Below are 27,096 nucleotides of genomic sequence, written 5' to 3'. Positions count from 1 at the left end.
CATGTTCACATGCCCATTCACACCAGCTAATTTGGAGTTACCATTCACCATACTGAAGCACCCAGAGAAACACACAGGTGTAGGGTACACATCACACACACATCACATTATCTCTAGCCGCTTTATCCTTCTACAGGGTCGCAGGCAAGCTGGAGCCTATCCCAGCTGACTACGGGCGAAAGGCGGGGTACACCCTGGACAAGTCGCCAGGTCATCACAGGGCTGACACATAGACACAGACAACCATTCACACTCACATTCACACCTACGGTCAATTTAGAGTCACCAGTTAACCTAACCTGCATGTCTTTGGACTGTGGGGGAAACCGGAGCACCCGGAGGAAACCCACGCGGACACGGGGAGAACATGCAAACTCCGCACAGAAAGGCCCTCGCCGGCCCCGGGGCTCGAACCCAGGACCTTCTTGCTGTGAGGCGACAGCGCTAACCACTACACCACCGTGCCGCCCGGTGTAGGGTACATCCTGCAAAACTCCATACAGATACTAACCTGATCACATTTTTTTTCTCACTCTAAAAAAGTAGCATGCATCTCTAACCATATTTATTCACTGATTTGGCAGACACTTTTACCCAAAATCACTTTCAATTGAGCTGAACAAATAAGGGTTCTCTGGCAGACCTGGGAGTCTTTGCAATTTTCTTCTCACTAGCTCAAAACCTTAGCCACTGAGCCACCACCACCCTAATCACACTTCTGTACTGTAATTTCTGTCCAACTCTGGTCCCCCTTTAGCAACACTCCTTACTTCAAAATTGAAAACCCAAGCTAACATTTTTAGCATCAATACAGTGCTCAGATTTGTAGTTTGAGGACCACCAACCTACAAACTTCTGTGTAGTCTCACAACTGACAGCTTGTTTCAATGGGCAGCAGCCTACTTTATATGTTTGTATTTCACCATCCCCAAAACCTGTGAGTTAAACTGAAAAGAAAGAAAAAAACAAAACCTTCTGTGCAATGGTACGTGTAAAAAGTGAACCTGGTCTTGTGATTTGCGTAAAGTACACAGTGATGTAGCACAACCAACAGGAACTGGTCAGGATGTTATTTACAGTCTAAAGGGTGTTTTTTTTTTACTCTGCATGCTCTGTGCCTCCATGTGTTAAGAAACAGCAAAAATAATACTTCAGTTCATATAAAAACTATGGACAAAAGTTCACTGAACCCATCTCAGAGCTTCCAAGGTCCTCAGAGGAGCTTGTATTTTATGTAAAAAGATACAGCAACAGATAAAAGATATTTGACGGCTCATTTGTTGGCTGTGGCACAAGGTAGATTTTAAAAGAACGTACATGTCATTTAAACTAGTCAAACTTTGATAGATGGGACCAAGGCCAAGTTTCCTCTCTAAACTCATTCACCGATTTGGCAGCAGAATGCAATGGAGCCAAACACTCTCGCTTCCAGTTCAAGCTGTAATGCTAAGTGTGTCCATATACACTGTCAGTTCAGCAGCCAGTGGATTAAGTTTGATTTTATAATTAAACTTTATAATCTGTACATTACATCTTCAAATCATGTACACTATGGCTTAAACTGTTCCAATAAAACAATAACTCAAATATAACAGGCAATGTAACACACAAGTCTCACATTATGAACACAAAATAAATAGCATAGGAAAAGTATAAGGGTATGCTAACTTTCAGTCCATGACCAGTCCATGCTAATGTGCTGCTTCTCTTATGAAATGCCCATATCAATGCAAATTTAACAAGTGCTGTTCTGAATAAAAAGTAATTATGCAGTCAGGCAAACAAATGTCACAAATAAATAAAAAGTATAAATATTAGAATCTATCAGAAGAAATCTCACTTAGTGTTCATGTCTTCATGACAGCATTATATCATACCACATACGAAAAAAGGAGTTAAAATGAACAACAATGAGGATTCTCAGGTGCATGTTACAACTACTGAAAATCATACAGACTGTGGACGGTACCTACACTGCAGAAAAGAAGGCAGCTCAGATTGACAAGAAGTGGGCTCCTTTATGCAGTGTTTTCAGGATAGGGAGTAAATCATTCACTTTATACATCACTGTAAGGTGCATGGTCTATTTTGGGACTCATGGTGTAGTGTTTTCGATCCTGGTTCCTGAGTCCTTACATTTTAGTACTTTCCCTGCTCTTACACAATAGACTCATCTCAATAGCTCATTAAGTCCTTCATGAGGTAAAATGGGTGTGTTACTGGTGCTAAAACATTAAAATGTCCTGAACCAGGACTTCAAAACACTGGACATCATCAAGTTTCAGGGAGACCACTTATGAGGAACCAGAAGTAAATTTTAAAAAATATATAACAAATAAATAAGAATAATAACAACAAAAAGTATCTAAATATTGTGAATCTCTGGTATGAATATCTCCATTTTAAACAGAATAAGTACAATGAATATACACATGACACTATCCTGAAGAAGAGTAGGCTATCTGAGTTCATCATCATACATGATAGCCAGTGTCACCTTTACAGGCAGTTTATCCTGTGACTGGAGACCGGGACTACACAAGCATGTGAATCTCATTATACTCATCACGACCATCTTCATCAAAATTGGGTGTATCCTCATCTGCATCCAACTGTGGGAACAAAACAAGAAGCAACTTCACATCAAGTACATCATGTATGAGGATGCGACTGTTCCCTAAAGCTCATGTGCCTCTCATCGGCCAAAGGCATGGTTATGCTATCCACCTGCCTCAAAATTGGAAAGCATTGCTGATTTATAGGGACATGCAGACACAGCCAAAATGACAAAAACAGAGGCATACATGTAAGAGAGGGGTAAAAAGGAAAGGAAATCACAAACGAGTCATGTAATCAGACATAATGTAAGAAAGTGCTAAGTAACATTTAAGAAAGAAATTAAGAAAAAAAATCTTTTTATGGAGCTGTATTCAGATTTGGTTGTAATGAAAAATATAACGGTTGTCAAAAAAATCTTCTATGATGTATGAATGAGAAGATGGCAATAATTTAAATTAACATCTAATAGAAGTCTGGTAGACTGCAAACACATATACTGCTGTATGAATAGACCTCAGGGTCATGAAATCTTATTGTGTGGGGGGAATGTGGGTTAGTTTATCACACTTTTAATTTGCTATTTTGATTTAAAATGAGGGTGGCACGGTGGTGTAGTGGTTAGCGCTGTTGCCTCACAGCAAGAAGGTTCTGGGTTCGAGCCCAGCAGCCGACAGGGGCCTTTCTGTGTGTAGTTTGCATGTTCTCCCCGTGTCTGTGTGGGTTTCTGCTGGGTGCTCCGGTTTCCCCTACAGTCCAAAGACATGCAGGTTAGGCTAACTGGTGGTTCGAAATTGACCATAGATGTGAATGTGAGTGTGAATGGTTGTTTGTTTCTATGTGTCAGCCCTGCGATGATCTGGTGACTTGTCCAGGGTGTACCCGGCTTCTCGCACATAGTCAACTGGGATAGGCTCCAGCTTGCCCACAACCCTGCACAGGATAAGGGGTTATGGATAATGGATGGATTTAAAATGATAGAATAATGCCAATGTGCTCTTCTGTAAGGAAAATCTGCTCATGGTTTGAAGGATAAGCTGACTGAGCACTTATCTGCTCCTAAATAGTGTCCTATTTATGTATTTAATCATGGCCTCAAATAGAATTCCATAGTCTCTTTAGTGTATTTATTAAAAAGCCAAAAACATTACTTTCAGCTTGACATAGTGTGGTTACATCAAACTGTCAGATAGTGGCACTGGTTTCTCAAACCAATATTGTATGAGAATAACGTGCCTCGAGTTCAAAAGCACATGTAACTGAGACATGCCTTAGTGGTGGGCTTTTTTGTTTAGTTTTTTTTAGTTCTGAATATCTAGAAGTGCAATTTCAGAATTAAAACCTCACTATGCATGCTGAACTCAATTCTGAATACGGCCCAAAGAGCACTTAAAAACAGATTCTTAAAAACATAATTTTACTCTCACAGGGCTATTGACCTTTCATCACAAAAATTTTAAACACTTGTTCCAGACTGCTTTTTTTTAAATGTCCCAGCCTTTCTTTGTTGCTTTGATAATAAAAAAAACATCAATAAACTGTATCATGAAGAAGTAAAACAAATGTTATATGCATTAGGCAGGCTGTTAGGACAGAAAATAAGTGAATGTCACAGATGTAAGTCTTCAGTGTATTTTGTCATCAGTATATTACTTTAACAATACATTTTCCAATATCTGTTTTTGCATATCTGTATTTTTCCAGGTCTGGAAATGACTGCTTTTAAAAATCCATATTTCTAAGACTTCATAGACCTGTACAAGAACTCTAAGCTGATTTATGAGTGTGACTCACAACTGCCAGTTCCCTCTCCTCAAAGATCCTTGTAAGAATGAGTCTGCGCAGCGGCACGGTCATGATGAGGATGAAGGGGAAAGCCAGGGATGCCACAGTGGACTTTACCACCCACAAGAGTGCAATACACAACAGCTGAATTATGGTGAACATGTTCATACGCCATGTCTTCACCTAGGGACACATTAGAAAAAGTGGCACGAGTTATATCTAACTGGAATTTTATTTCTTTTAACTGACACATGACCAGTAATTGTTAAGTGGTGTAAAGTTTACCATATTGATTACATAAGCCTCGCTCACTAATACTGAAGATTATTTCGCAGGGGCAAAAAAAGAAAGTGAGGGATTGGGCACCACCTAGTGGGTATATCAAAAGGTTTTAAGGGGTACTGTTATTAAATTATCAAATGTTTCTCCAAGCAAATAAACCAAGAAATAATCTCCTTATTTGTTACATTTATTTAATAATTCAAAAGATGCTTTTATCCAAAGCAATCTAAATGCAGAATACAATACAAGCACACAGCTGTTAAAGGAGCCCCAAAACTACATTTCCTCCAAATGGCCAAAAACAAGTCCTGGATATTTTCAAGACAGCAGAGGAAATCTGAAAAGTGCTTTCCCAGTCATGCCTCCTTACTTTAGTGACATAGTTGTGATCAGGGTGGTGTTTTGAAGGCGTGACCATGAGCGTGATGCGCTCATAGAGCTGGATACCAGTCAGGGAAGTGATGCCCATGTAGAGAAAAATACCAAAGAGCACAGCCAGCGGAATATGCCGCAGCACATCTGTCATCACAATGGACATGCCTGCAGGTTTCAGAAAGAGGTAAAAAAAATTTAGCACAGGCAAGCATGAAATAGTGCATCAAAATACAATGCCACAGTGCCAGATCCTCACTGAAATTCAGCACAGTGAAAATAAAGAATTCAAAATTCAGTGATTTTTATTTTATTGTTACTTGTTAAGCTGTAACTTCTCTTACCCACAAGTATGGCCACACACATCCCAGTCAGTCTCTGCTCTTTAACCTCCTGGATCATGGGCTTTTCCCCAGGAGCTGTAGCTTTGCTCATTACTGTCAAAGCATTGACATGAGTGACAGAGCGTACAGTGGCAGCTGTCAGCCAGGGCAGGCCAAAGAGTGGGCAGATAGCACCCAGAGTCACGATCAGCAGCAGATCCAAGTGGAAACCTGAACCCTTCACCAAGCGACGCTCTTTCTTATTTACTATCAGCCTACAGAGAGAGAGAGAGAGAGAGAGAGAGAGAGAGAGAGAGAGAGAGAGAGAGGTAATGCTGGAGAGAGAGCGCTGATTTTATATTACCCTTAATTTCAATATCATACTAAGATACACTTCAGCCAAAGTATTTTTCAATATTCAATATCACAAATTCTGACTTTGAATGCATACATTTATTTATGTGTGGGCTGAACTGACATTCCATAAGAATAGCAATATCCTTCCGAAACAGTTCTTTTTGTGTTACGTGCACTGACTAACTTATTTTGTGCCTTAAAAGCTATGTGTCCATGTCTAGAAAGTATTAAGGCATCTAGCAAGAGAGAACCTATCACCTATATCAGGACAAAACACTTAGGGGTATGCTGTTATAGGAAAACCATCAATAACGGGGTGTCCAATATCAAAGTTCTTTATTTTCTTATAGTAGTAAATGCTGACATATTCTACTCCTCTTATACAACAACTATTTATCATGGATTACAATTTTGTAATTTATTAATGAAAGACATCATATGCTTTAACTGTTTATAGTCATGTTTCATATTGTGGAAACAGTATTACTGAAATATTATTGTCTGTGTTAATCACTTATAGCAGCTGTAAACAGCTGTTCCCTCACCAACGTTTTTCACACTTAATTTAATAAGAAAGAAAAAAAGCAACTTTTCCTCTGTCCTGAAGACTGTCCCATGTCGGAAAACTTAAAAAAAAAACTGACATTGTAGACTCTATCCATACATTTTAATTAACAAAAAATGAAATGACAAAACATCTGACCAATCAGAATCCCCCATTTAAGACGGTATCTAAAGGAATATATTTATTTATTTTTCATTTATAAAATAAGCCAACAAGATCTCACTGTCATGTTTTATTTTTTTAAGTTGTTATTAATTTAATACATAATATAATACAGATAAATAGCAATAATATAACTTTTCAAGGTTGCGAACATTAAATAAAATGAAACTGGCTACCTTCCCCTTAATAGTCTTATTTCTCAAATTCCCCTTTTCTGGTTAGATTTGAATTTTTGCTTTGACATTTCACATTCATATTTTTGAGTGACTTGCAATATCTCGGTCATCATTCAAAACAAACCTCTACTTTGAAACGTGCACCGTTTTCAAATCACATGCATTATTCTTATGAACAATAACATAAAATGACACACTCACAGGACAGTGTATCATTGCAGAACCAATAAAATGCACAGACTAGCAGCACAAACCTCCACTGCAATGCTCACTTGCTCTGGTTAACAAGCAGCTCTTCACAAATAGAGTGAGAAGATAAAAACCTCCATAGTTTTTACAGTTTTATAGTCCAAGACATACTTATGTAAATAATAATAATAATAATGAACAGAGACTCATTAATGAATATTACTTACTTAAAATGAATTGTTAAATGTACATATGAATTTTGAACTTAAAATCCACATCACATCCCAGTACAAATAATGGGTTTTGAATGCTCTGTTGGATTTGCTACTTGGTTTGGACTAGATATGCTTACTATGGTTGGATTTGTGGTGACAAAATAACCTCTGAAAGAACAACACAATGTAAATCCATTGTGTTAATAGGGGATTTTAATTTAGTGTAGATACAAGAAAAACACAAAAGAAGATTTAAAACTTCTGTAAAAGTAAAATGGGCATAAAGCCAAACTCACGTTGTGATCTGTGTCTCCATGAAGATGAGGATGAAGACGAGAAGGGCGGGCACCACAGAGGCTCCCATCATCCACGTGGGGAAGGCCTGTTTGTCTCCAAATGGGCTGATGAACCAGCCTCGTTTGTCAGGAGATGTGACCGAGAAACCAGAGGGCACGTTCAGTTTCTGCAACCACAAAAACACTGCTGCTCAGATCCCAGGCCTCACTGGTCACTGAGCCATGCCAAGCATTTAACCACATTCTAATATGCACTCTGAAAGAAAGCTGGCTTCAATTACAGGCAAGTATTTAATAAAGCATATGAGCAAGCAGAGGAGATCAGAGCCCACACTGTTGTTCGGTGGAGATGACATGGCAGAGTGAAACAGTTTAGATTTTCACATTATTACCTGTGTGTATGTGTCAGGGATGCAGAGGTCCACTATCACAGATAACAGAATAGAGATGGGTATTCCAAAATCTCCAATAATTCTCCTGACCTTTAAACAATGAAACAGAGGAACAACATGACTAAAAAAAATATGACTGGGCAAGATGTTTTACTCGTGTCCTTTCTCCATTAAGGTGAATTATTTTGTAATTGCATTATTTTCCATCAGGTATGGACAAATCAGCAGCCTGGGTGCTCAGGACAGGCAGGTTTCAGATCCAAGCTATTTGTTTTTTATTCATAGTAACCCAATGGACAAATCAGTTCAACAATCAGAAAAAGAAATAAAATCTACTCCTTATTTAGTTTTTCTTTGGTATATAGCTAGGTTTAAACTTAACGAGCATCACAGAGATATCATGCATCTTGATGCTGTAACTATCACAATCTAAATATCTCTGCCTGCCGCACTACACACATCAGCTGAAGTAGCCTAATTTCTGGCTGATGACATAATGGTTTTATTAACTAGCATGCACAGAACACAAGTGCGCAGATATATGGAAACCAAAAAAATTCCAGCACAAAGTTGTCATATAATTCTCCTACTATGAGTAAAAGTCACCTCAAAGTTAAACATATTGAGAGAAAATACAGACATTAGACAGCCTTTAGCTTTGACTTAAGTTTTTACATGTGATGTAAGAACACAAATCTCAAAGCCGTAATGTTGATCAATGACTACTTTTCTTGTTGTTGTTGTTGTTTTGTTGTTGTTGTTGTAGGTACAAAAAAGGTGTGCTACATTGGAAACTTTATTAGAAAAGGATAATAACCCTATACAGTTGATAACTTCAACAAAATAGAATTCATGTTAAAACTATAATGAATTTCCTGGTTACACAATTGTACTTTGTGATTGTATAGGACACTGTTATAGAAGAAGTTATTTATAATCACACTATCTGTTATCACCCAGATGAGGATGGGTTCCCTTTTGAGTCTGGTTCCTCTGAAGGTTTCTTCCTCATGACGTCTGAGGGAGTTTTTCCTTGCCACCATCGCCTCAGGCTTGTTCATCAGGGATAAATACATTTATTAGGGATCAAATTAGCTCATATGTTTAAAGTCTTTATTTTTCTGTAAAGGTGCTTTGTGACAATGTCTGTTGTTAAAAGCACAATACAAATAAACTGACTTGACAATACTTGTTTGTTTCACCAAGATTGTAACAATACACTTAACTAGCTAATTAGCTTGCCATATGTTATAATGCTAGTTACCACTTTTTAGCCTAGTTTCCAGGCAACCTAAACGATACACTCGGCAACAGACTGGTGCTTTTACTTGCCTTGTGATTTAGCTAATAAATGTATGGTTTGTCCATCCTGTACATGTATAAAGACAACATATCCTGCCTCCAGGACTAGGATGCAACATTATATAATTATACAAGGGCAGTACATTTCAATAAAATGACAAGTGCAGCACAATCACAATACAGTAGAAACAACAAAAGGGTATAGGTGTGAATCATTTACCTTGCCACCAAGGAAGCGACTGTTGCGGAATTTTCGAAGGAAGAAGGCCACAAAGAAGGTTCCCACCATGAGCACAAGGGAGAGCAGGGCAGTGTTGGGCTGGTTTAGAACTGGACCCTGATTTAGAAATTGATTTTCTGATCCTGGGTGTCCTTGCACAGGAGGGCCTGGAAAGACTGGGTAGGTCTTCATCAGTGGGTGTTCCTGGAATACCTACAACCAAAGTCATTGGTCTAATCAACAAATGCCTTCTTGTACCAAGTGTGTGATTGGTGTAGATGAAGAGTATTACTGGACTTTGTGTATTGACTGACTCTCAAAAAAAATCTACTAATAGTGCATTCAAGTCACATGGCTCTGACTTAACTGTGCGTTATGTCAGGTAATAAACAAACATGACCAAAAAGGTAAGTGGCTCTGACAGTTAAACTGCTGCTGTAATCATAAAAACTGCACTGTGCTCATTCAAGTACTCTTATTCACAGTACGCTCATACTGAACATCCTTTCAACATGCTTATTACAGCTTGTCTTTATTCTACTAAACCTGTATACTGTAAAGATTTATATCTCACTATCTGATACATGGATGATGAGGATGGGTCCGCTTTTGAGTCTGGTTCTTCTCAAGGTTTCTTCCTCATGTCAACTCAAGGACAAACTTTTCTTGTCTCTAACCTCTTTTACACATACTGTTGACTCTGATTGCTCTTAAGGGGTCTAGATCCATACTTGCTGCTTTATGACACTGTGTATTGCCTACATTTCCCCTCAGGATAAATAATGTATGTATGTATGTATGTATGTATGTATGTATGTATGTATGTATGTATGTATGTATGTATGTACAATTGTTGTCAGAAGTTTACATACAGTGACATGAATGTCATCTTGGATATGAATGTCATGGCAATATTTGGGCTTTTAGTAATTTCTTTGAACTGTTCTTTTTCTGTGGCAGAATGATTGTACAGCATACATCTTTAATTAAAAAAAAAACACTAGAATTTGGTGCACAAGTTTTAATTTTCTTTGGGTTTTCTGAAATCAACACAGGGTCAAAATTATACATACAAGGTCAAAAATGTACATACGCTCACTTAGATTATTAATTCAGAGGTGCTGAAACTTCCAAAATGTCTCTTATCTTGTCATGGCTGAGGTCTCTTAACTTCCTGTTAGTGATCATGATTGACTACAGCTGGTAGCTTCTCTGTGCCTTCATAAAAAGGGTTTGTTTACAGCACTCATTGGATTGACCAACACACAGTATGTTGAAAGTCCAAGGAGCTCAGTGCAGATCTGAGAAAGAGGATTGCAGATATACACAACTCCAGAATGTCTTTTGGAGCCATTTCTAAACAACTGCAAATTCCAAGACTAGTTCAAACAATTGTATCCAAGTTATTGTGAGGTGTAGGCACTTTGCCAAGCCATTTTGCTTCAAGAAAACCCAAACTGTCACCCTCAGCTGAAAAGAAATTGGTTTGGATGGTCAGGAACAACCTGGGAACCACTATGACACAGCCCTGCCATGAACTGGAATCTGATGGATCACTGTATACAGTTCGGATCACCATAGACTAAGAGGCTGCTATCCAAGAACTAATCCCCTGCTCCAAAATTGACACCTTCAAGCTTAACTAAAGTTTGAAACTGACCACACGGACAAAGAAAAAGCCTTCTGGAGGATAACTGTACGGTCAGATGAGACAAAGATTGAGTTGTTTGGCCACAATGACCACCATGTACAGAGGGACACTGTACCAGCTGCTGGTGGTGGTAGGATCATCATGGTCTGGGGCTGTTTTGCTGCCAATGGAACTGGTTCATCGCACAAAGTGGATTGAATAATGAAGGAGGACCACCTCAGAATTCTTCAGCATAAACCATCAGAAACTTGAACATGATTTGGGACTTGGGAGTTACAACAGGACAATGAACCCAAACACGCATCAGAGCTGGTTGTGGAGGATAAAGCAGGCTAACATTAAGCTTAAAACAAGTCCTGACTTCAACCCTATTGAAAATATATGGACTGTGCTTATAAGTCAAGTCCATGCCAAGAAAAAAAATTAATTGAGCTCTACCAATTCTACCATGAAGAGTTGTGAAATATCCAACCAGAATTCTGCCAGAAGCTTGTTCATGGTAAACAAAAATGTTTGATCAAGGTGAATCTTGCGAAGAGACATTTTACCCAAATATTAGGTGTGCTGTATGTATATTTTTGACCCTGTATGTATAATTTTGACCTCGTGTTGATTTCAGAAAGCCCAAAGAAAATGAACACTTGTGCACTAAATTCTAGTGTTTTTCTTTTTTAATTAAATATGTATGCTGTACATTCTGCCACAGAAAAAGAACAGTTCAAAGAAATTACTGAAAGCCCAAATATTGCCATGACATTCATATCCAAAATGACATTCATTTCACTGTGTGTAAACTTCTGACCACAACTGTATGTATGTATGTATGTATGTATGTATGTATGTATGTATGTATGTATGTATGTATCTATCTATCTATCTATCTATCTATCTATCTATCTATCTATCTATCATTAAAAACATGACATAAATAAAATTAAATAAATAAAGTAGTAAGGTTTTAACTCTACTAGTGCATCTCCAACAATTACAATATTGTTACAAAGTCCATTTTTTCGGAATTTAATTCAAAAAGGTAAGCTTGCATACATTCTATATTTATTACAGGTAAAGTGAAATATATCAAGCCTTTTTTTGTTTTAATTCTGATGATTATGGCTTACAGCTCATGAAAATTAGAAATCCAGTATCTCAAATTATTAGAATATTTCCTAAGATCAAAAAAGGATGTACAATACAGAAATGTCCAATTTCTGGAAAGTATGATCATTTACACACTCAGTACTTGGTTGGGGCTCTTTTACCATGAATTACTGCATCAGTGTGGTGTGGCATGGGGGCGATGAGCCTGTGGCACCGCTGAGGTGTTACTGAAGCCCAGGTTGCTTTGATAGTGGCCTTCAGTTCATCTGTATTTTGGGGTCAGGTGTTTCTCATCTTCCTCTTGACAATACCCCATAGATTCTCTCTGGGGTTCACATCAGGCGAGTTGGCTGGCCAATCAAACACAGTAATATCATGGTCAGCAAACCATTTGGTCAGAGTTTTGGCACTATGGGCAGGTGCTAAGTCCTGCTGGAAAAGGAAATTGGCATCTCCATAAAGCTTGTCAGCAGACAGAAGCATGAAGTGCTCTAAAATCTCCTGGTAGATGGTTGCATTGACTTTGGACCTGATAAAACACAGTGGACCAACACCAGCAGATGACATGGCACCCCAAACCATCACAGACTGCAGAAATTTCACACTGGACTTCAAACACCTTGGATTCTGTGCCTCTCCACTCTTCCTCCAGACTCGAGGACATTGATTTCCAAATGAAATGCAAAATTTACTTTCATCTGAAAAGAGGACTTTGGACCACTGAGCAATAGTCCAGTTCTTTCTCTCCTTAGCCCAGGTAAGACGTTTCTGATGTTGTCTCTGGTTCAGGAGTGGCTTGATATTAGGAATGCGGCAGTTGTAGCCCCTTTCCCGAAGACGTCTGTGCATGGTGGTTCTTGAAGCACTGACACGAACCTCAGTCCACTCCTTGTGAAGCTCTCCCAAGTTCTTGAATCAACTTTTCTTGATAATCCTCTCAATGCTGTGGCCATCCCTATTGCTTGTGCACCTTTTCCAGCCAGCCTTTTACTTGAACTGAAATACTCTCATATTTTGAGATTTTTTTTGTGCTGTAGACCATAATTATCAAAATTAAAATAGAAAAAAATTTAAACATTTTAGTTTACATGTAATGAGTCTAGAATATAGGAAATTTTCACTTTCTTAAATGACTGATGGAATTGTAATCCATTTTGAATTGTAATCCATTTTGGAGTTGTGTTTCCATATAAACAGCTAATTTCTCAGACTGAGCAAATAAAAATTTCAGATTAGTTTCTACAAACCATTACTTGTACCTTTTCAGGGTACAAATGCATGTCATTGGAGTTATAAACTCAAGGGTAAGTTAATGTACTGGACCATTTTAACTTATATGTTGTACACAAATGAACCGTTGGTATTGCAGGGGTACTTTTACATCATGTATAATTTGAGAAACAAAACTGTCCTTGTACAGCTCCTTTTTTAAAGTGTTTTAAATTGCGTGATTCCCAATTTAGACTGCATTTTGGTATAAGACACATGGATTTCATCCTATACACCTTTACATTTAACAATTTTGTCTAGTTGTTGTGATTGTGTGCACTGAATTATCACCTTGAAGAGTTTGGAGAAGGTCTCATAAATAAAGATGAGGGAAATAAGAAAGGCAAAGATCTCCTGAGTGAAGGGTGAGATGTAGCGCACAAGAAAGCTGCCTTCCGCTGCTACGATCACCAGCACAATGAAAATGAGCCAGAAGCCAATCCACACTCGACCTGTGAGGTACTCGAAGCCCTGCGCCTGGCAGAACTGGTCCAAAAGAGCAGAGAAATTACTTTCAAGATAGCCTTCTTTGGTGCAAATTAAATTTTAATGCAGGAAAAAAAGAATTTTGAATATTTACTTGGTTGAACTGCCCTATCGCCGATAATTTAAATAAAATCATGTGTGCAAAGTGCTTTAGTCAGAGATAACATGACTTTAATTCCTGGATAATCTCCAGTAAGTGAGTCAACATCATATCAATCTAAAGTCTAAAGGATTACTGTAACACCTGCACATTCTGTATGAAGTCATATAATGAGCTATGAAACATTCACAACTCAGCAAGTCCTTCATATTGAGCACTGGTAAAATTGTTGGTAGGCTCTGTGGCTATGTGATTTAGAGGGAGTTTACCTTGTAGAAGGCCTCCTCAAACACTAGAAGAGGTCCGGAGAAGCCAATAATGAGCAGTGGCTGTCCTGCCAGCAGAGAAAACAGCACTCCAACAGCTGATGTAGAGATAATGAGCTCAGATACTCCCATCATACCTTGAGTCTTCTCCCCTAAATAAACCATAACATTGGTGTCTGAGCATGAACAGTTCCAAATCAAACTAACTTGTGATTGCATCTATAAACCTCAGTCTCATGGTGAGAACATACAAAACTCCATACAGACAGTAATGCGAGCTCAGGATCAACTGTGTTTTAATTCATTTTCCATAACTGCTTTATTCTGGTCAGGGGTGAAGTAGATCCAGAGCCTGTCACAGGAACACTGGGCATGACATCAGCATACACCATGGATATGACACCAGTCTATTGCACGGCACTATTCGCTCATACAGTCACAGTTATGGACAATTTAATATAGCCAGTCTACCTACTAGCATGTTTTTGAGAGGTGGGCAGAAACTGGAGAGCCCAGAAGCATGCAAAACTCCACACTGACAGTAACCCGAGCTCAGGGTTGCAGGGAATTACTGTATTAGTATTTTAATTTTGTTTATTTAGATCCAACTCATATTTGGCCTTTAGTTTACTTTGTTAGTTCTGATTAATATGTTAAGAATGTAAGTCGGGTTAATAAAAGATATCAAAAACTACAACCTAACAAACATTTCAATTACCTAGCAGTCCTCCAAAAGTGATGGTTGGTGAGAGGGCAGCAAAATAGATGAAAATGACAGCGGCGATGCACTGCGTATCTACCGCATCCTTCAGATCGCTTATGTAGTGTGGGTAGCGGCGACGAATATCATGGATCAGCCCTCCAAAAGGGATCCCAGAGCGTTTCAGTGGGTCCACTTCCAGTTCACCATCCTCCTGATCATCTTGACTGAGATCTGACACAGAGCAGAAGATAGATTTACACCTTACCAGATTAGTACTTATTTTAACTGTCATGTGATTCAGTAAAACTGATACACTGACAAAAAAAAGGTTCCTTTGTGATCATTTGTACAGCTATGTTAGCTGTAATTAAAAAAAAAGGGGTTAGTTTAGCACCTGAAAAATGTATGTTTGAAAAATGTCTACAAAATTTATGATTCCATCCAAATTTTAAGTGATTTTTATGTCAATAGAAGACAAGAGTGCTTTGAGAGCACAATATCCCCCACTGGCAACCATGCCATAACTCTGGTAAAATGCAACTGAATTGAATGAAATTGCAATATGCGTATTGAGTCAAATCAAGTCAACTTTATTGTCAAATATGCTATACATGCTCGACATACAGCACAGATGAAATTTCAGTCCTCTCTGACCCACAGTGCAAACAGGCAATGCAATAAATAAAAAATAGAATAATTGAAATAAACAGTATAAACAGTATAAACACTGTAGATAAGAAATAGACATAGACTAAACACTCATCTACACACACGCACGCACACACACACACACACATTTTATATATATATATATATATATATATATATATATATATATATATATATATACACACACACACACACACACACACACATATAAATTGGAGCAAAAGGACATAAAATAAACAGTCAAGGGCACTTGAGGTATAGCAGGTAAACATGAAATAACCAGTATAAACAATAAACTAATAGCTGTTAAGGTGAGGTAGTGCGGAATAGTGCAAATGAGCGAGGTAAAGTGAAATGTGCAGTCCCTGAGTTCAGTGTGCAAATGAATGTTGAGTGTGTGTGTGTGTGTGTGTGTGTGTGTGTGTGTGTGTGTGTTGGGGGGGGACTGTGAGGGTGACATGATGTCAGATGCTGAAGGGGGAAGGGGGGGCAGGGGGGTGTACGGGCAGAATCTGTGGCAGGGGGCAGAGGGGGGAGGAGGGGCAGAACAGGGAGGGAGTTGAGCCTCCTGACCGCCTGGTGAAAGAAACTGTCCTTGAGCCTGCTGGTTTTGGCCTGGAGACTCCGCAGTCTCCTCCCCGATGGCAGCAGGCCGTAGAGGCTGTGAGATGGGTGGGTGGGGTCACCTGCAATCCTGATGGCTTTGCGGGTGAGGCGGGAGTTATAGATTTCCATAAGAGAAGGGAGAGAGACACCAATGATCCTCTCAGCTGCTCTCACGATGCGCTGCAGAGTCTTGCAGCAGGACACGGTGCAGGCGCCATACCACATGTTGATGCAGCTGGTCAGGATGTTCTCGATGGTGCCTCCGTAGAATGTGTGCATGATGGGGGCCGGGGCTCTTGCTCTCCTCAGTTTGCGGAGGAAGTACAGACGCTGTTGGGCTTTTTTGGCCAGTGATGCGGTGTTGTTGCTCCAGGACAGGTCTTCAGAGATGTGCACACCCAGAAACTTGGTGCTGCTTACCCTCTCCACTGCAGCACCGTCGATAGTTAGTGGAGCATGCTGGGTGTGCTCTCTCCTGAAGTCCACAACAATCTCCTTCGTCTTCTCCACGTTCAGGTGGAGATTGTTGTCCTTGCACCACATGGCCAAGTGGCTCACCTCACTCCTGTAGATTGTCTCATCGCCATTGTTGATGAGACCCACCACAGTCGTGTCATCCACAAACTTAATGAAGAGGTTGGAGCTGGATGTTGGTGTGCAGTCGTGGGTCAGCAGAGTGAAGAGGAGCGGGCTCAGCACACATCCTTGGGGGGCCCCCGTGTTCAACGTGATGATGCTGGAGGAGTTGCTGCCAACCCATACAGACTGTGGTCTCCCCGTCAGGAAGTCCAGCAGCCAGTTGCACAGGAAGGTGTTGAGTCCCAGCTGGTCCAGTTTATGAATGAGCTGCTGAGGAATGATTGTGTTGAATGCTGAGCTAAAGTCTATGAACAGTATTCTGACGTACAAGTCTTTTGTCTCCAGGTGGGTGAGGGCTGAGTGGAGGGCAGTGGAGATGGCATCATGAGTCGAACGGTTGGACTGATATGCAAACTGGAAAGGGTCTAGGGTGGGGGGGGCAGACTTGATATGCCGCATGACTAGCCACTCAAAGCACTTCATGAGGATGGGAGTGAGTGCAACCGGGCGGTAGTCATTGAAGCAGGAGGGAGACAGCTTCTTTGGGACCAGGATGATGGTCGTGGCTTTGAGGCATGTGGGGACAACAGCCTGGCTCAACAAGATGTTGAAGATGTCTGTAAAGACATCTGTGAGCTCCTCGGCACAGTCTCTCAGGACACGACCAGGAATGTTATCAGGACCCGAGGCATTCCGTGCATTTGTCGTCCTGAGAGCTCTCCTCACGCTGTCTGGGGACAGCATCAACACCTGGTCGCTGGGAGGCGGTGGGGTCTTCTGTGCCATGGTGCTGTTGTCTGCCTCAAAGCGAGCGAAGAAGTCGTTCAACTGATTCAGCAGAGAGGTGGAGTTATCACAGGTCTGCGGCAAGGACTTGTAGTCTGTGATGGTCTGAATCCCCCGCCACAGATTCCTGGTGTCTCTGCTGTCATTGAAGTAGACAGCAATGTTCCTGGAATACTGTCTCTTGGCCACCCTGATGCCTTGTGACAGGTTGGCCCTAGCTGTCCTCAGGCCCACCTCGTCCCCAGCTCTGAAGGTGGTGTTCTGAGCCCTCAGGAGCCTGTGGACTTCCCCTGTCAGCCATGGCTTCTGATTTGTCCGAATGGAGATGGTTCTGGTGACTGTAATGTCGTCCATGCACTTCCTCATGTAGGCAGTGACAGTCTCCGTATACTCCTGGAGATCTGTAGTGTTCTTGTAGGTGGCCGCCTGTCTGAACATGCTCTAGTCAGTGGTGGAAAAACAGTCCTGGAGTGCCTCTGAGGACCCCTCTGGCCACACACGTACCTGCTTTGTAGCTGGTTTGGTGACTTTAACCAGCGGCCTGTATGCTGGCATTAGTATAACAGTGGAGTGATCTGAGGCCCCAAGGTGGGGGAGGGGTAGTGCTTTGTAGGTGCCTTTGTGCATGGTGTAAACATTGCCGAGTATTGTTTCCACGTGTGGGAAAGTTGATATGTCCATAGAGTTTTGGAAACATGCTCTTGGGGTTTGCATGGTTGCAAACATATTACCGACATATAACAAAGAATCCTGCCAAGTTTCGTGAAATTCCTCCAAAAATTGTGAGAGGAGTTGATTTCAGAAGGTGAGTACCCTTCCCAGGATGGCCAAATGGACGGATGGACGGACGGACATCGCCACGACATAATCCCCCTTCGGGTCTTTCGGCCAGCGGGGATAAAAATCAACTATTCAAAGAAAATTCTAAGAAGAGGACTAAACAAGGTTACATAAATTCAACAAACTTCATCTGAAGGCAGTCAAAGGTTATATCCAGAACTGCACACTAGCATCCCAAATAGCATGGTGTTTAACTGTTTTGATATACTATTTCAATAATATTGCCTTTTTTCATGGTCTATCACATATATTCCATTCAGGTAGCATGATACTGAACAAGTCGAAGACGAGTAGCTGAATGGAATATATCTGATAGACCACGAAAAAAAAGCCAGCCAATATTATTATTTTTATACATACACACTTTCTTCATATCAGCATTCTCAAAAGCCAATGCAAGCTTACCTGCAACTCTGTGCAACATGGCAGCCAGTTACCTTCTAGCCGGTGTTCATTAATAGTGTTAGCAAAGGCCAATGCTAGCACAGTCAAGCCAATGCTTCCAAGAGCTCCTAGTACAGGCTAATGACCGAGAAACTAAGATTTCTGTCTCCAGATTCTTCTTCTTTATGCATGCTCACCACAGTATTTTTCACTCATACTTAAGTATTCATTTCCCTGTGTAATTTACTTAGTTACTTTTAAAATCAACATCAGCAACTACACACAACGGAGTGACCTGGCAGACAAACTTCTCTTAAAATCTTTCGTTTTTAACAAAGCAAACCTGGCGGCCATGTTTGTTTACAAATTGTCACAGTCGCTCACTAGCACGGAAGTTTTACATCTCTGACATGTGACATCGTGTTGTCTTGACAACATGCAATATTGCAATAATATTGCACGTTCATTCTCCATTGGGTAGAGTGGCATAATACACGTAGGATAAGCGATATGCTAACAATATTGCATGCTATCAAACCAAATGAATGAAACCCACTTGAAGGGAATAGAATGCATGTTTTTATTCCATTGAAAATGTATCCTGTATGTATAATAATCTATTTTACTCAATGATAAAAGTCTATTTGTTACACCAGTTGTCATAGCTTCTCTTTACTGACAACCTTTTCCACCAGAGGTAAGTGTAATCTTGTGAGATTTGCATTCATAGAAACTCCACACAGTCCAGGGACCATGAGCCTGTGAGGCGGCAACACTACCCTTTACAGCACCATGTCACATCTACTTATGTTCAAAATGTATATGTTTGTGGTTAGAAACCACTCGAGGGACTCACATTTGGTCTCCTGATTAGTTCCTGCCACTCCACTCATGCCCTTCTTATTCTCTCTCTCTTTGCGCTTGCGTAGCATCAGCTTCTGGAAGGAGGCCACTGTCTTCAGCAGGTCCTTGCCCTCTACATCTGAGGGAGGAATCACAATGCTGCAGTCTAGGAACTCATTAATGCCATTCAGCAGATCCTGACGGTCATCAGCAAAGTAGGCCACTTCATGGAAGTTCTGAGAAAAGTCAAAAGGAGCAATAAATATCATTTTAACTGTAGGATTTTTGTCCTTAACTATCACCATTTGTTCTCTAATGCTTAGAAGAGACTGAGGCTGATGATTATATAATGCAGAGCCATCATTTTATCTCAAATATGTATTCATGTATGGGCTGTATTCAGAGTTAGCAACTCTAAGGTGGAAACTTAAGTTCAAAAGTTACATCAATATTTCTGTGAGGAAAGTTACTCATATTCAGAGTTGGGTTGCACAATGTGATATGCTGTGGTTACACAGAACTGTCAGACAGTGGCATTGAATTAATACTGCTCTGTGCTTAAGCCAATACCACACAGGAAGTCCAGTGTCAGAGTAGCACGAAATTGAGACAAGCTCTTGTTATTGCAGGGAAAACCAACAAATTATATGAGGCTATGGTACTCCAGGACTAGAACTGCCAACCACTGGTTGAGCCCTGCATTTGTCACTCATTGCAGTGATACCAAATCCCGATCCAGGGCAAAGGTAGTTCAGCACAAGGCATTGGAACCACCACCCTATTGCATGCTCAATCTCCTCTCCTTGAAATGTTACTTACAAAGTTTCTTTCATTTATTTTACTAAATGTTTTTGAGTAGTAGTTCCTTTTCTTCCTGGGGTTGCTCATAGTTAAGAACCTACAATGTCCACTAAAACAACTTGAGTTTCGTATTTAAAAATAAACTTGACTTGATCTTTCTTGAAAGTGTTCTCACTCTATAGTCACTCTACATGTCCTCCAATTAAGCTTACTTATAAACCCCAGAATTTTTTTTTATTTGCAGTTACTCAAAAAGGCCATATATAAACAATGCAGATATTAACTTTAAAAATCTAAATGGTAAATGGAGTAATTATAATACTTGTGTGAGGACTAACTTTATCAGACATAAGTGTGGAGAAGGAACGTCCAATCTCGTGGTAGTCCATGTTACTCTGAGATGGACCCAGTAGCACAAAAATGAAGCGCACAGGAACTGGAACCTCCAGTACTGATTCTAACAGGACTGCTTCATTGAGGCGCACAAATGCCATAGCAGGCTGCTCCAGAAACTCCACACAGCCTAGACAGACACACACACACACACACACACACACACACACACACACACACACACACACACACTCTCTTGTCTGACTATTCTTGTGAGAGCCTTTAATTGACATAATTATCAATGCAGGTGATTAATGATATTCCTACACCTAACCCGAACCTTAACCTTTGGTCCATTACTATTTTTTTGGTTTGTTTTTTAAGAAACTTTTGTTTTGTTTTTAAAAGCAGATTTCTATGTGGGGACATTACCAAATGTCCCCACAATGACAAAACTATTAAATATTCCTATAATTGTTGGAACATTTGGAAAATGAGCATATAAAAACATGATTTTCTCTCTCTCTCTCTCTCTCTCTCTCTGAATCTGAGCATAAAAGTTTGTTATATTCATAACCAAAATCTGATGTGACAATATAAAATAGGGATAATCCAGCAAGGTCAAAGAAAAGTGTTATTGGCAATCTGTGACGTGATGACAACATTATCTTTGGCTTTGAAAATTAAACAAAAGAGAAAAGAAAACCTGAAGCAGTCCTTTGCTTACCCACTAAAACCACCGTGGCCTCAGCATCCTTGGGGATCTTTGCCAGCAATTTCATAGATCTGGCTGCAGCATGTGCCTCTGCAGGAACGGGGTGCAGGTTTTTCTTTCATTAACAGAAGAAAATAGTTAGTAAAGTGTTAAACACTGGCTGTGACTAAAGTGTTTTGGCAGGCAGTATACACAAACGTCACTCTATGGCTATATTAAAGATTATGGTTCCACATGTAAGTGTGCATACATATTCATTACTGCTCTTTAGAATTTAATGAATCATTTTGCCTGCCTTTAATCAAGAGGCATAAATGTACAGGACTAGGATACAATGTTGCCAGATGGTCAGTCATTTTAAATCATTTAACATCATGATTTTTTATATGTTTATATGGGCTGAATCTGCCAGGATTTTCAGTCATGGGTAACATTAAAAGTTTCACAGCTATTGTGTCAGGAAGCTTTAACAAGAAGCACCTGTGTACCTTCAAGTCATGCACATGTGCTAATATAAAGGCAATCATTACAGGTCCTTCTAAAGGTGCAAATGCACCATCACGTCACAGCACATACTGTATGCTCAAACCTCCAGTGCATGAGTGTATAAATGGAGTCTTCAAGCTTCTCCTCTGAAATAAAGCTAGCTTTATAATAGTGTCAGAGAAGAATCACAGAATGTGTCATCCAGGTAATAAGAGGTTAAGAGTAGTGCTAAGAACAGAGCTGCCTGAGCCTCATCTGCAGCACATGCATGTCACAGCGTGTAAGCAAGACACTCATAAAAAAACCCCTTGTATTGTTGCCAAAAAAAAAGCATGAGATAAAACCTTCATTCCTTTTGATGTTCCTTTACTGAAAAATTAATTTGGTGGGACAGCTTTTAGTTGTACTGCTCCATCATCATGGACTTACACAAACATTTAAAAAGCTTTTATATGGGATTTTTAAGGGGTTTGTTTGCAGTGCTGTTGTAAGTGTTATTTGTTATATCCCATGTCTGAATGTTGCTTGTGGTAACTATTGGGCGTCCTTCTTAGCCAGAGTTTGCTTGTATAAGAGACACCCCCTCCCCCCCCCCCCCTTTTATCCTGGTTAAATAAAGGTTTTAAAATTAACAAAAATAAATACAAAATTAACAAACACCTCTTTGTCGTGCTCTGGTGATTTGGTGTCATAATCCTGGGCCACTAGTGGCAGGCTCGTGTCATGAACATGGTTATGGTTATGGCGCAAGCTGCCCAGGCTGGTCATTGAATGGTTTCGGTGGAAACGGCCCTCCTTTTCATCATTCGGGTGACTGAAAAAAGGAAGGTCATGTCAAATAGAAAGTCATGATTTTCTTATTTCTCTCATATCTCTGTCAACCATAAAGTATTATTCTTTGTTTAATTCAGGAACATGTCTTCTGCCCTTCAAGACAAAAGAACACAATATGCCCATGTTCATGTTGATCTTGGTTTGCGAGTATTTATGATGGTTCCAGCTTCGGGTTCAATATGTGCAAACCAAACACAGAAACCGCACATTACATGATATCAAAATCCAAATTGCAAACCAAACCACATTTTCCATTCAAGCAGAGGAAATCATGCCAAAGACAGCAGTAAGAATTGCAAAAGCTACAAACAAGCCACATGTGGGCCTGATAACATCAGGGGCTATTTAAACAGAAAATATGAGTCTTCAGTCCACAGTGTCATATAAACATGTGCACAAAAGCATGTGAAACATCATTATTTTTGAAAAAGAATCATTCTTTCTTGAGTGCCACACTGCCTGCATAATCTGAAGTGAACTGAGGAAGCAGCTTTTCCACTTAGAAGATGCCGCTACTGGTGCTGGAGCTGGTGTTGATAATGCAAACCAAGAATATGTTAATAACTCTCCCATGTTTCATCCAGTTTGAAAGACAACCTATTGCATAATCATAGGTTGGATGCAAAACAAATATTAATTATGGAGGCTTTTACAAACTGTAAATCTGGCTTTGATTATATCAAGTCAAGTTTATTTTTATAGCACTTTTAACAATAGACACTGTCACAAAGCAGCTTTACAGAATTTTAATGACTTTAAATATGAGATAATTTTATCCCTAATCTGTCCCCAGTGAGCAAGCCTGTGGCGACAGTGGCAAGGAAAATCTCCCTCAGATGACGTGAGGAAGAAACCTTGACAGGAACCAGACTCAAAAGGGAACCCATCCTCATTTGGGTGATAACAGATAACATCATTATAACATTTTTAACAGTTTTAACTAGTGCTGTCAAAAATGTCGCATTATTAACGCGTTAACTTGACTCAATTTTAACGGCGATAATTTTTTTATCGTGAGATTAACGCTCTGTGACATGATGCCACACCCCGCACAGCCAGAGTCATCTGCCCTCCCCCGAAGAGCCACGGTGCTCAGCTTAGGTTTCGTTTTCCCATCGGCGGCTCCAGCCCCACTTTGCAGTGGCTGTGACAAGACGTGTTATGCTCTGCAATAAAAAACATTGGTACAACCAGTGTTCGAACTATGCCGATATTTTCGGGGGGGGTCCCTTATTTTCCCTTGGGGGGTGTGTGCTTGCGCTTATCTCAGAGCGCGGCTCTCCATCGCGCGCTCACTTCGGATATGCAAATGCTTCCCGTTACACACGATTGCTATGTCAATAAACATCATTTTGCCAATATTTTAGAGACCTCCCAACATTTCCCAAATCATGTTTTCAAGGGATCTCATGTCTGTTTCAGGGGATCTCGGATCCCCCGTGTACCCCCGTAGTTCGAACGGTGAGCAAGCCCATTCACTTTTTTATGCTGATAAGAGAATTACAATGGTTTTTCATGTGACAAAAATGTGCGATTAAATTGCGATTAATCGCGAGTTAACTATGACAGTCGCGACATTAATCGCGATTAAATATTTTAATCGCTTGACAGCACTAGTTTTAACACAACGTCTGTTTCGTTGTTGTTATAAACTGTTCATTGATGGAAACTTGAGTGCAAAACTGTTCATGACAACTGCAGTCCTAAAGTTAGCAAGTCAACTGTACAACCCCGATTCCAAAAAAGTTCGGACAAAGTACAAATTGTAAATAAAAACGAAATGCAATGATGTGGAAGTTTCAAAATTCCATATTTTATTCAGAATAGAGCATAGATGACATATCAAATGTTTAAACTGAGAAAATGTATCATTTAAAGAGAAAAAATAGGTGATTTTAAATTTCATGACAACAACACATCTCAAAAAAGTTGGGACAAGGCCATGTTTACCACTGTGAGACATCCCCTTTTCTCTTTACAACAGTCTGTAAACATCTGGGGACTGAGGAGACAAGTTGCTCAAGTTTAGGGATAGGAATGTTAACCCATTCTTGTCTAATGTAGGATTCTAGTTGCTCAACTGTCTTAGGTCTTTTTTGTCGTATCTTCTGTTTTATGATGCGCCAAATGTTTTCTGTGGGTGAAAGATCTGGACTGCAGGCTGGCCAGTTCAGTACCCGGACCCTTCTTCTATGCAGCCATGATGCTGTAATTGATGCAGTATGTGGTTTGGCATTGTCATGTTGGAAAATGCAAGGTCTTCCATGAAAGAGACGTCGTCTGGATGGGAGCATATGTTGCTCTAGAACCTGGATATACCTTTCAGCATTGATGGTGTCTTTCCAGATGTGTAAGCTGCCCATGCCACACACACTAATGCAACCCCATACCATCAGAGATGCAGGCTTCTGAACTGAGCGCTGATAACAACTTGGGTCGTTCTTCTCCTCTTTGGTCCGAATGACACAGCGTCCCTGATTTCCATAAAGAACTTCAAATTTTGATTCGTCTGACCACAGAACAGTTTTCCACTTTGTCACAGTCCATTTTAAATGAGCCTTGGCCAAGAGAAGACGTCTGCGCTTCTGGATCATGTTTAGATAGGGCTTCTTCTTTGAACTATAGAGTTTTAGCTGGCAACGGTGGATGGCACAGTGAATTGTGTTCACAGATAATGTTCTCTGGAAATATTCCTGAGCCCATTTTGTGATTTCCAATACAGAAGCATGCTTGTATGTGATACAGTGCCGTCTAAGGGCCCGAAGATCACGGGCACCCAGTATGGTTTTCCGGCCTTGACCCTTACGCACAGAGATTCTTCCAGATTCTCTGAATCTTTTGATGATATTATGCACTATAGATGATGATATGTTCAAATTCTTTGCAATTTTACACTGTCGAACTCCTTTCTGATACTGCTCCACTATTTGTCAGCGCAGAATTAGGGGGATTGGTGATCCTCTTCCCATCTTTACTTCTGAGAGCCGCTGCCACTCCAAGATGCTCTTTTTATACCCAGTCATGTTAATGACCTATTGCCAATTGACCTAATGACTTTTAACTTTTCCAGCCTCTTATTGCCCCTGTCCCAACTTTTTTGAGATGTGTTGCTGTCATGAAATTTCAAATGAGCCAATATTTGGCATGAAATTTCAAAATGCCTCACTTTCGACATTTGATATGTTGTCTATGTTGTATTGTGAATACAATATCAGTTTTTGAGATTTGTAAATTATTGCATTCCGTTTTTATTTACAATTTGTACTTTGTCCAAACTTTTTTGGAATCGGGGTTGTGGACCTCAGCCATAAAAGCATTACTGTGTCACTATATATATTTTATCATTCATAGTTAAATTGTTCACTGCTTCTCTGTAACAAAAATGCAAACAATACAACAGATACAGAGCAGGATAGTGGTGCAACAGGTGGGTGTCCTCCCACCTACCAAATGCATGCCAGTAGATCCATGGTGACTCAAAATTCCACCCGAGATGTGAATGAGCATATGAATTTGTGTTACCTCTTTTCCACCAAGGCAGTTCCAGGTCTGTTTTTTTAGCCAGTGCTTAATCTTGAACCAGTTCTTCATGTTTCGGCAGCCAAAGAACTGGCTTTTGGTCAAGAAAATTGGTTCCAGAGTAGTATCAACTCTTTGTGAGCCAAAAACCAAGAACCACTTGTGTCAGGGGTTAGGGGCGGGATGATTATGACCAACAAGACCACCTAAAACACCATAAAATTAAAGCAGAGCTAGTATAGCATCTAATCTGACTAATCCAAAGAGGAAGAAGAAAAAGAGATGATGTAGTCCACCATTGTTGCGTTTGTGCTTTGCGCTAGTATTCTAGGCAAGCGGTGCCAGTGGAGCTGGCTAGCAGCAGTAACTTGGGGCTCTAGCAGTGGGGCTAGTGGCTGGGAAAGCAGAGATGTATACAGTGACATAATGACATGGCTCTATAGTGGCTCTCTAGCCCATGGAAAAGCAAACTGGTTCTTCGACGGTTTGCAAGTTGAACCAACTCCAAACCAGGACTAGCACCAGCCCAGAACTAGCACCTGGTTTGCGTTGGTGGAAAAGAGGTATTTGTTATGCTTTGTGATTGGCATATTTCATATTCTGCCTCACACTTGGAATAGGCTCTGGAGCCACCATGACCCTGTCCAGGATAAAGTGATTACTGAAGATGAAAGAATGAATGAACTAATGAATGACTGATACATGTTTTTCAGTCATGGGTTGTTGTTTTTTGGTATTTTACTCAGTGTGTGTGTGTGTGGAGCTCCTCAAAGGATGTTTTTTTAACATTAGCAATAACAATACATCTACTAAAATGATGCAAGCACCAATAAAACAGTACTTACTTCCAGTTCAAAGTTACAAAATTTACTCCAGCTGTTTTCAACAATAGTCTGCAAAAAATCCCTCTCAATATTAGTGTTTTATTTATGG

General features: G+C 40.1%; 1 protein-coding gene across 5 annotated transcripts in view; it reads right to left on the bottom strand.

Annotated features, from left to right (window-relative positions):
• Nucleotides 1–352: 352 nt before the first annotated feature.
• slc4a3 (solute carrier family 4 member 3) overlaps nucleotides 353–27,096 on the bottom strand; it is a 204,831-nt gene continuing 178,087 nt past the window's right edge. For all 5 annotated transcript variants that reach the window (XM_060930294.1, XM_060930296.1, XM_060930295.1 and 2 more), the window contains 14 exons: nucleotides 22,471–22,624; nucleotides 21,337–21,439; nucleotides 20,615–20,799; nucleotides 19,489–19,711; nucleotides 14,784–14,999; nucleotides 14,069–14,217; nucleotides 13,505–13,699; nucleotides 9,193–9,405; nucleotides 7,671–7,760; nucleotides 7,279–7,445; nucleotides 5,340–5,593; nucleotides 4,994–5,163; nucleotides 4,351–4,524; nucleotides 353–2,612 (listed from right to left, as the gene is read on the bottom strand). In XM_060930294.1, the coding sequence (XP_060786277.1) occupies nucleotides 2,535–2,612; nucleotides 4,351–4,524; nucleotides 4,994–5,163; nucleotides 5,340–5,593; nucleotides 7,279–7,445; nucleotides 7,671–7,760; nucleotides 9,193–9,405; nucleotides 13,505–13,699; nucleotides 14,069–14,217; nucleotides 14,784–14,999; nucleotides 19,489–19,711; nucleotides 20,615–20,799; nucleotides 21,337–21,439; nucleotides 22,471–22,624 (2,371 nt within the window). In that variant the 3' untranslated portion in view covers nucleotides 353–2,534. The remainder of the gene's footprint in view (nucleotides 2,613–4,350; nucleotides 4,525–4,993; nucleotides 5,164–5,339; nucleotides 5,594–7,278; nucleotides 7,446–7,670; nucleotides 7,761–9,192; nucleotides 9,406–13,504; nucleotides 13,700–14,068; nucleotides 14,218–14,783; nucleotides 15,000–19,488; nucleotides 19,712–20,614; nucleotides 20,800–21,336; nucleotides 21,440–22,470; nucleotides 22,625–27,096) is intronic.

Source organism: Neoarius graeffei, chromosome 9 (assembly GCF_027579695.1).
Source record: "Neoarius graeffei isolate fNeoGra1 chromosome 9, fNeoGra1.pri, whole genome shotgun sequence".
NCBI classification, from domain to species: domain Eukaryota; kingdom Metazoa; phylum Chordata; class Actinopteri; order Siluriformes; family Ariidae; genus Neoarius; species Neoarius graeffei.
This window is presented reverse-complemented; position numbering and strand designations above follow the sequence as displayed.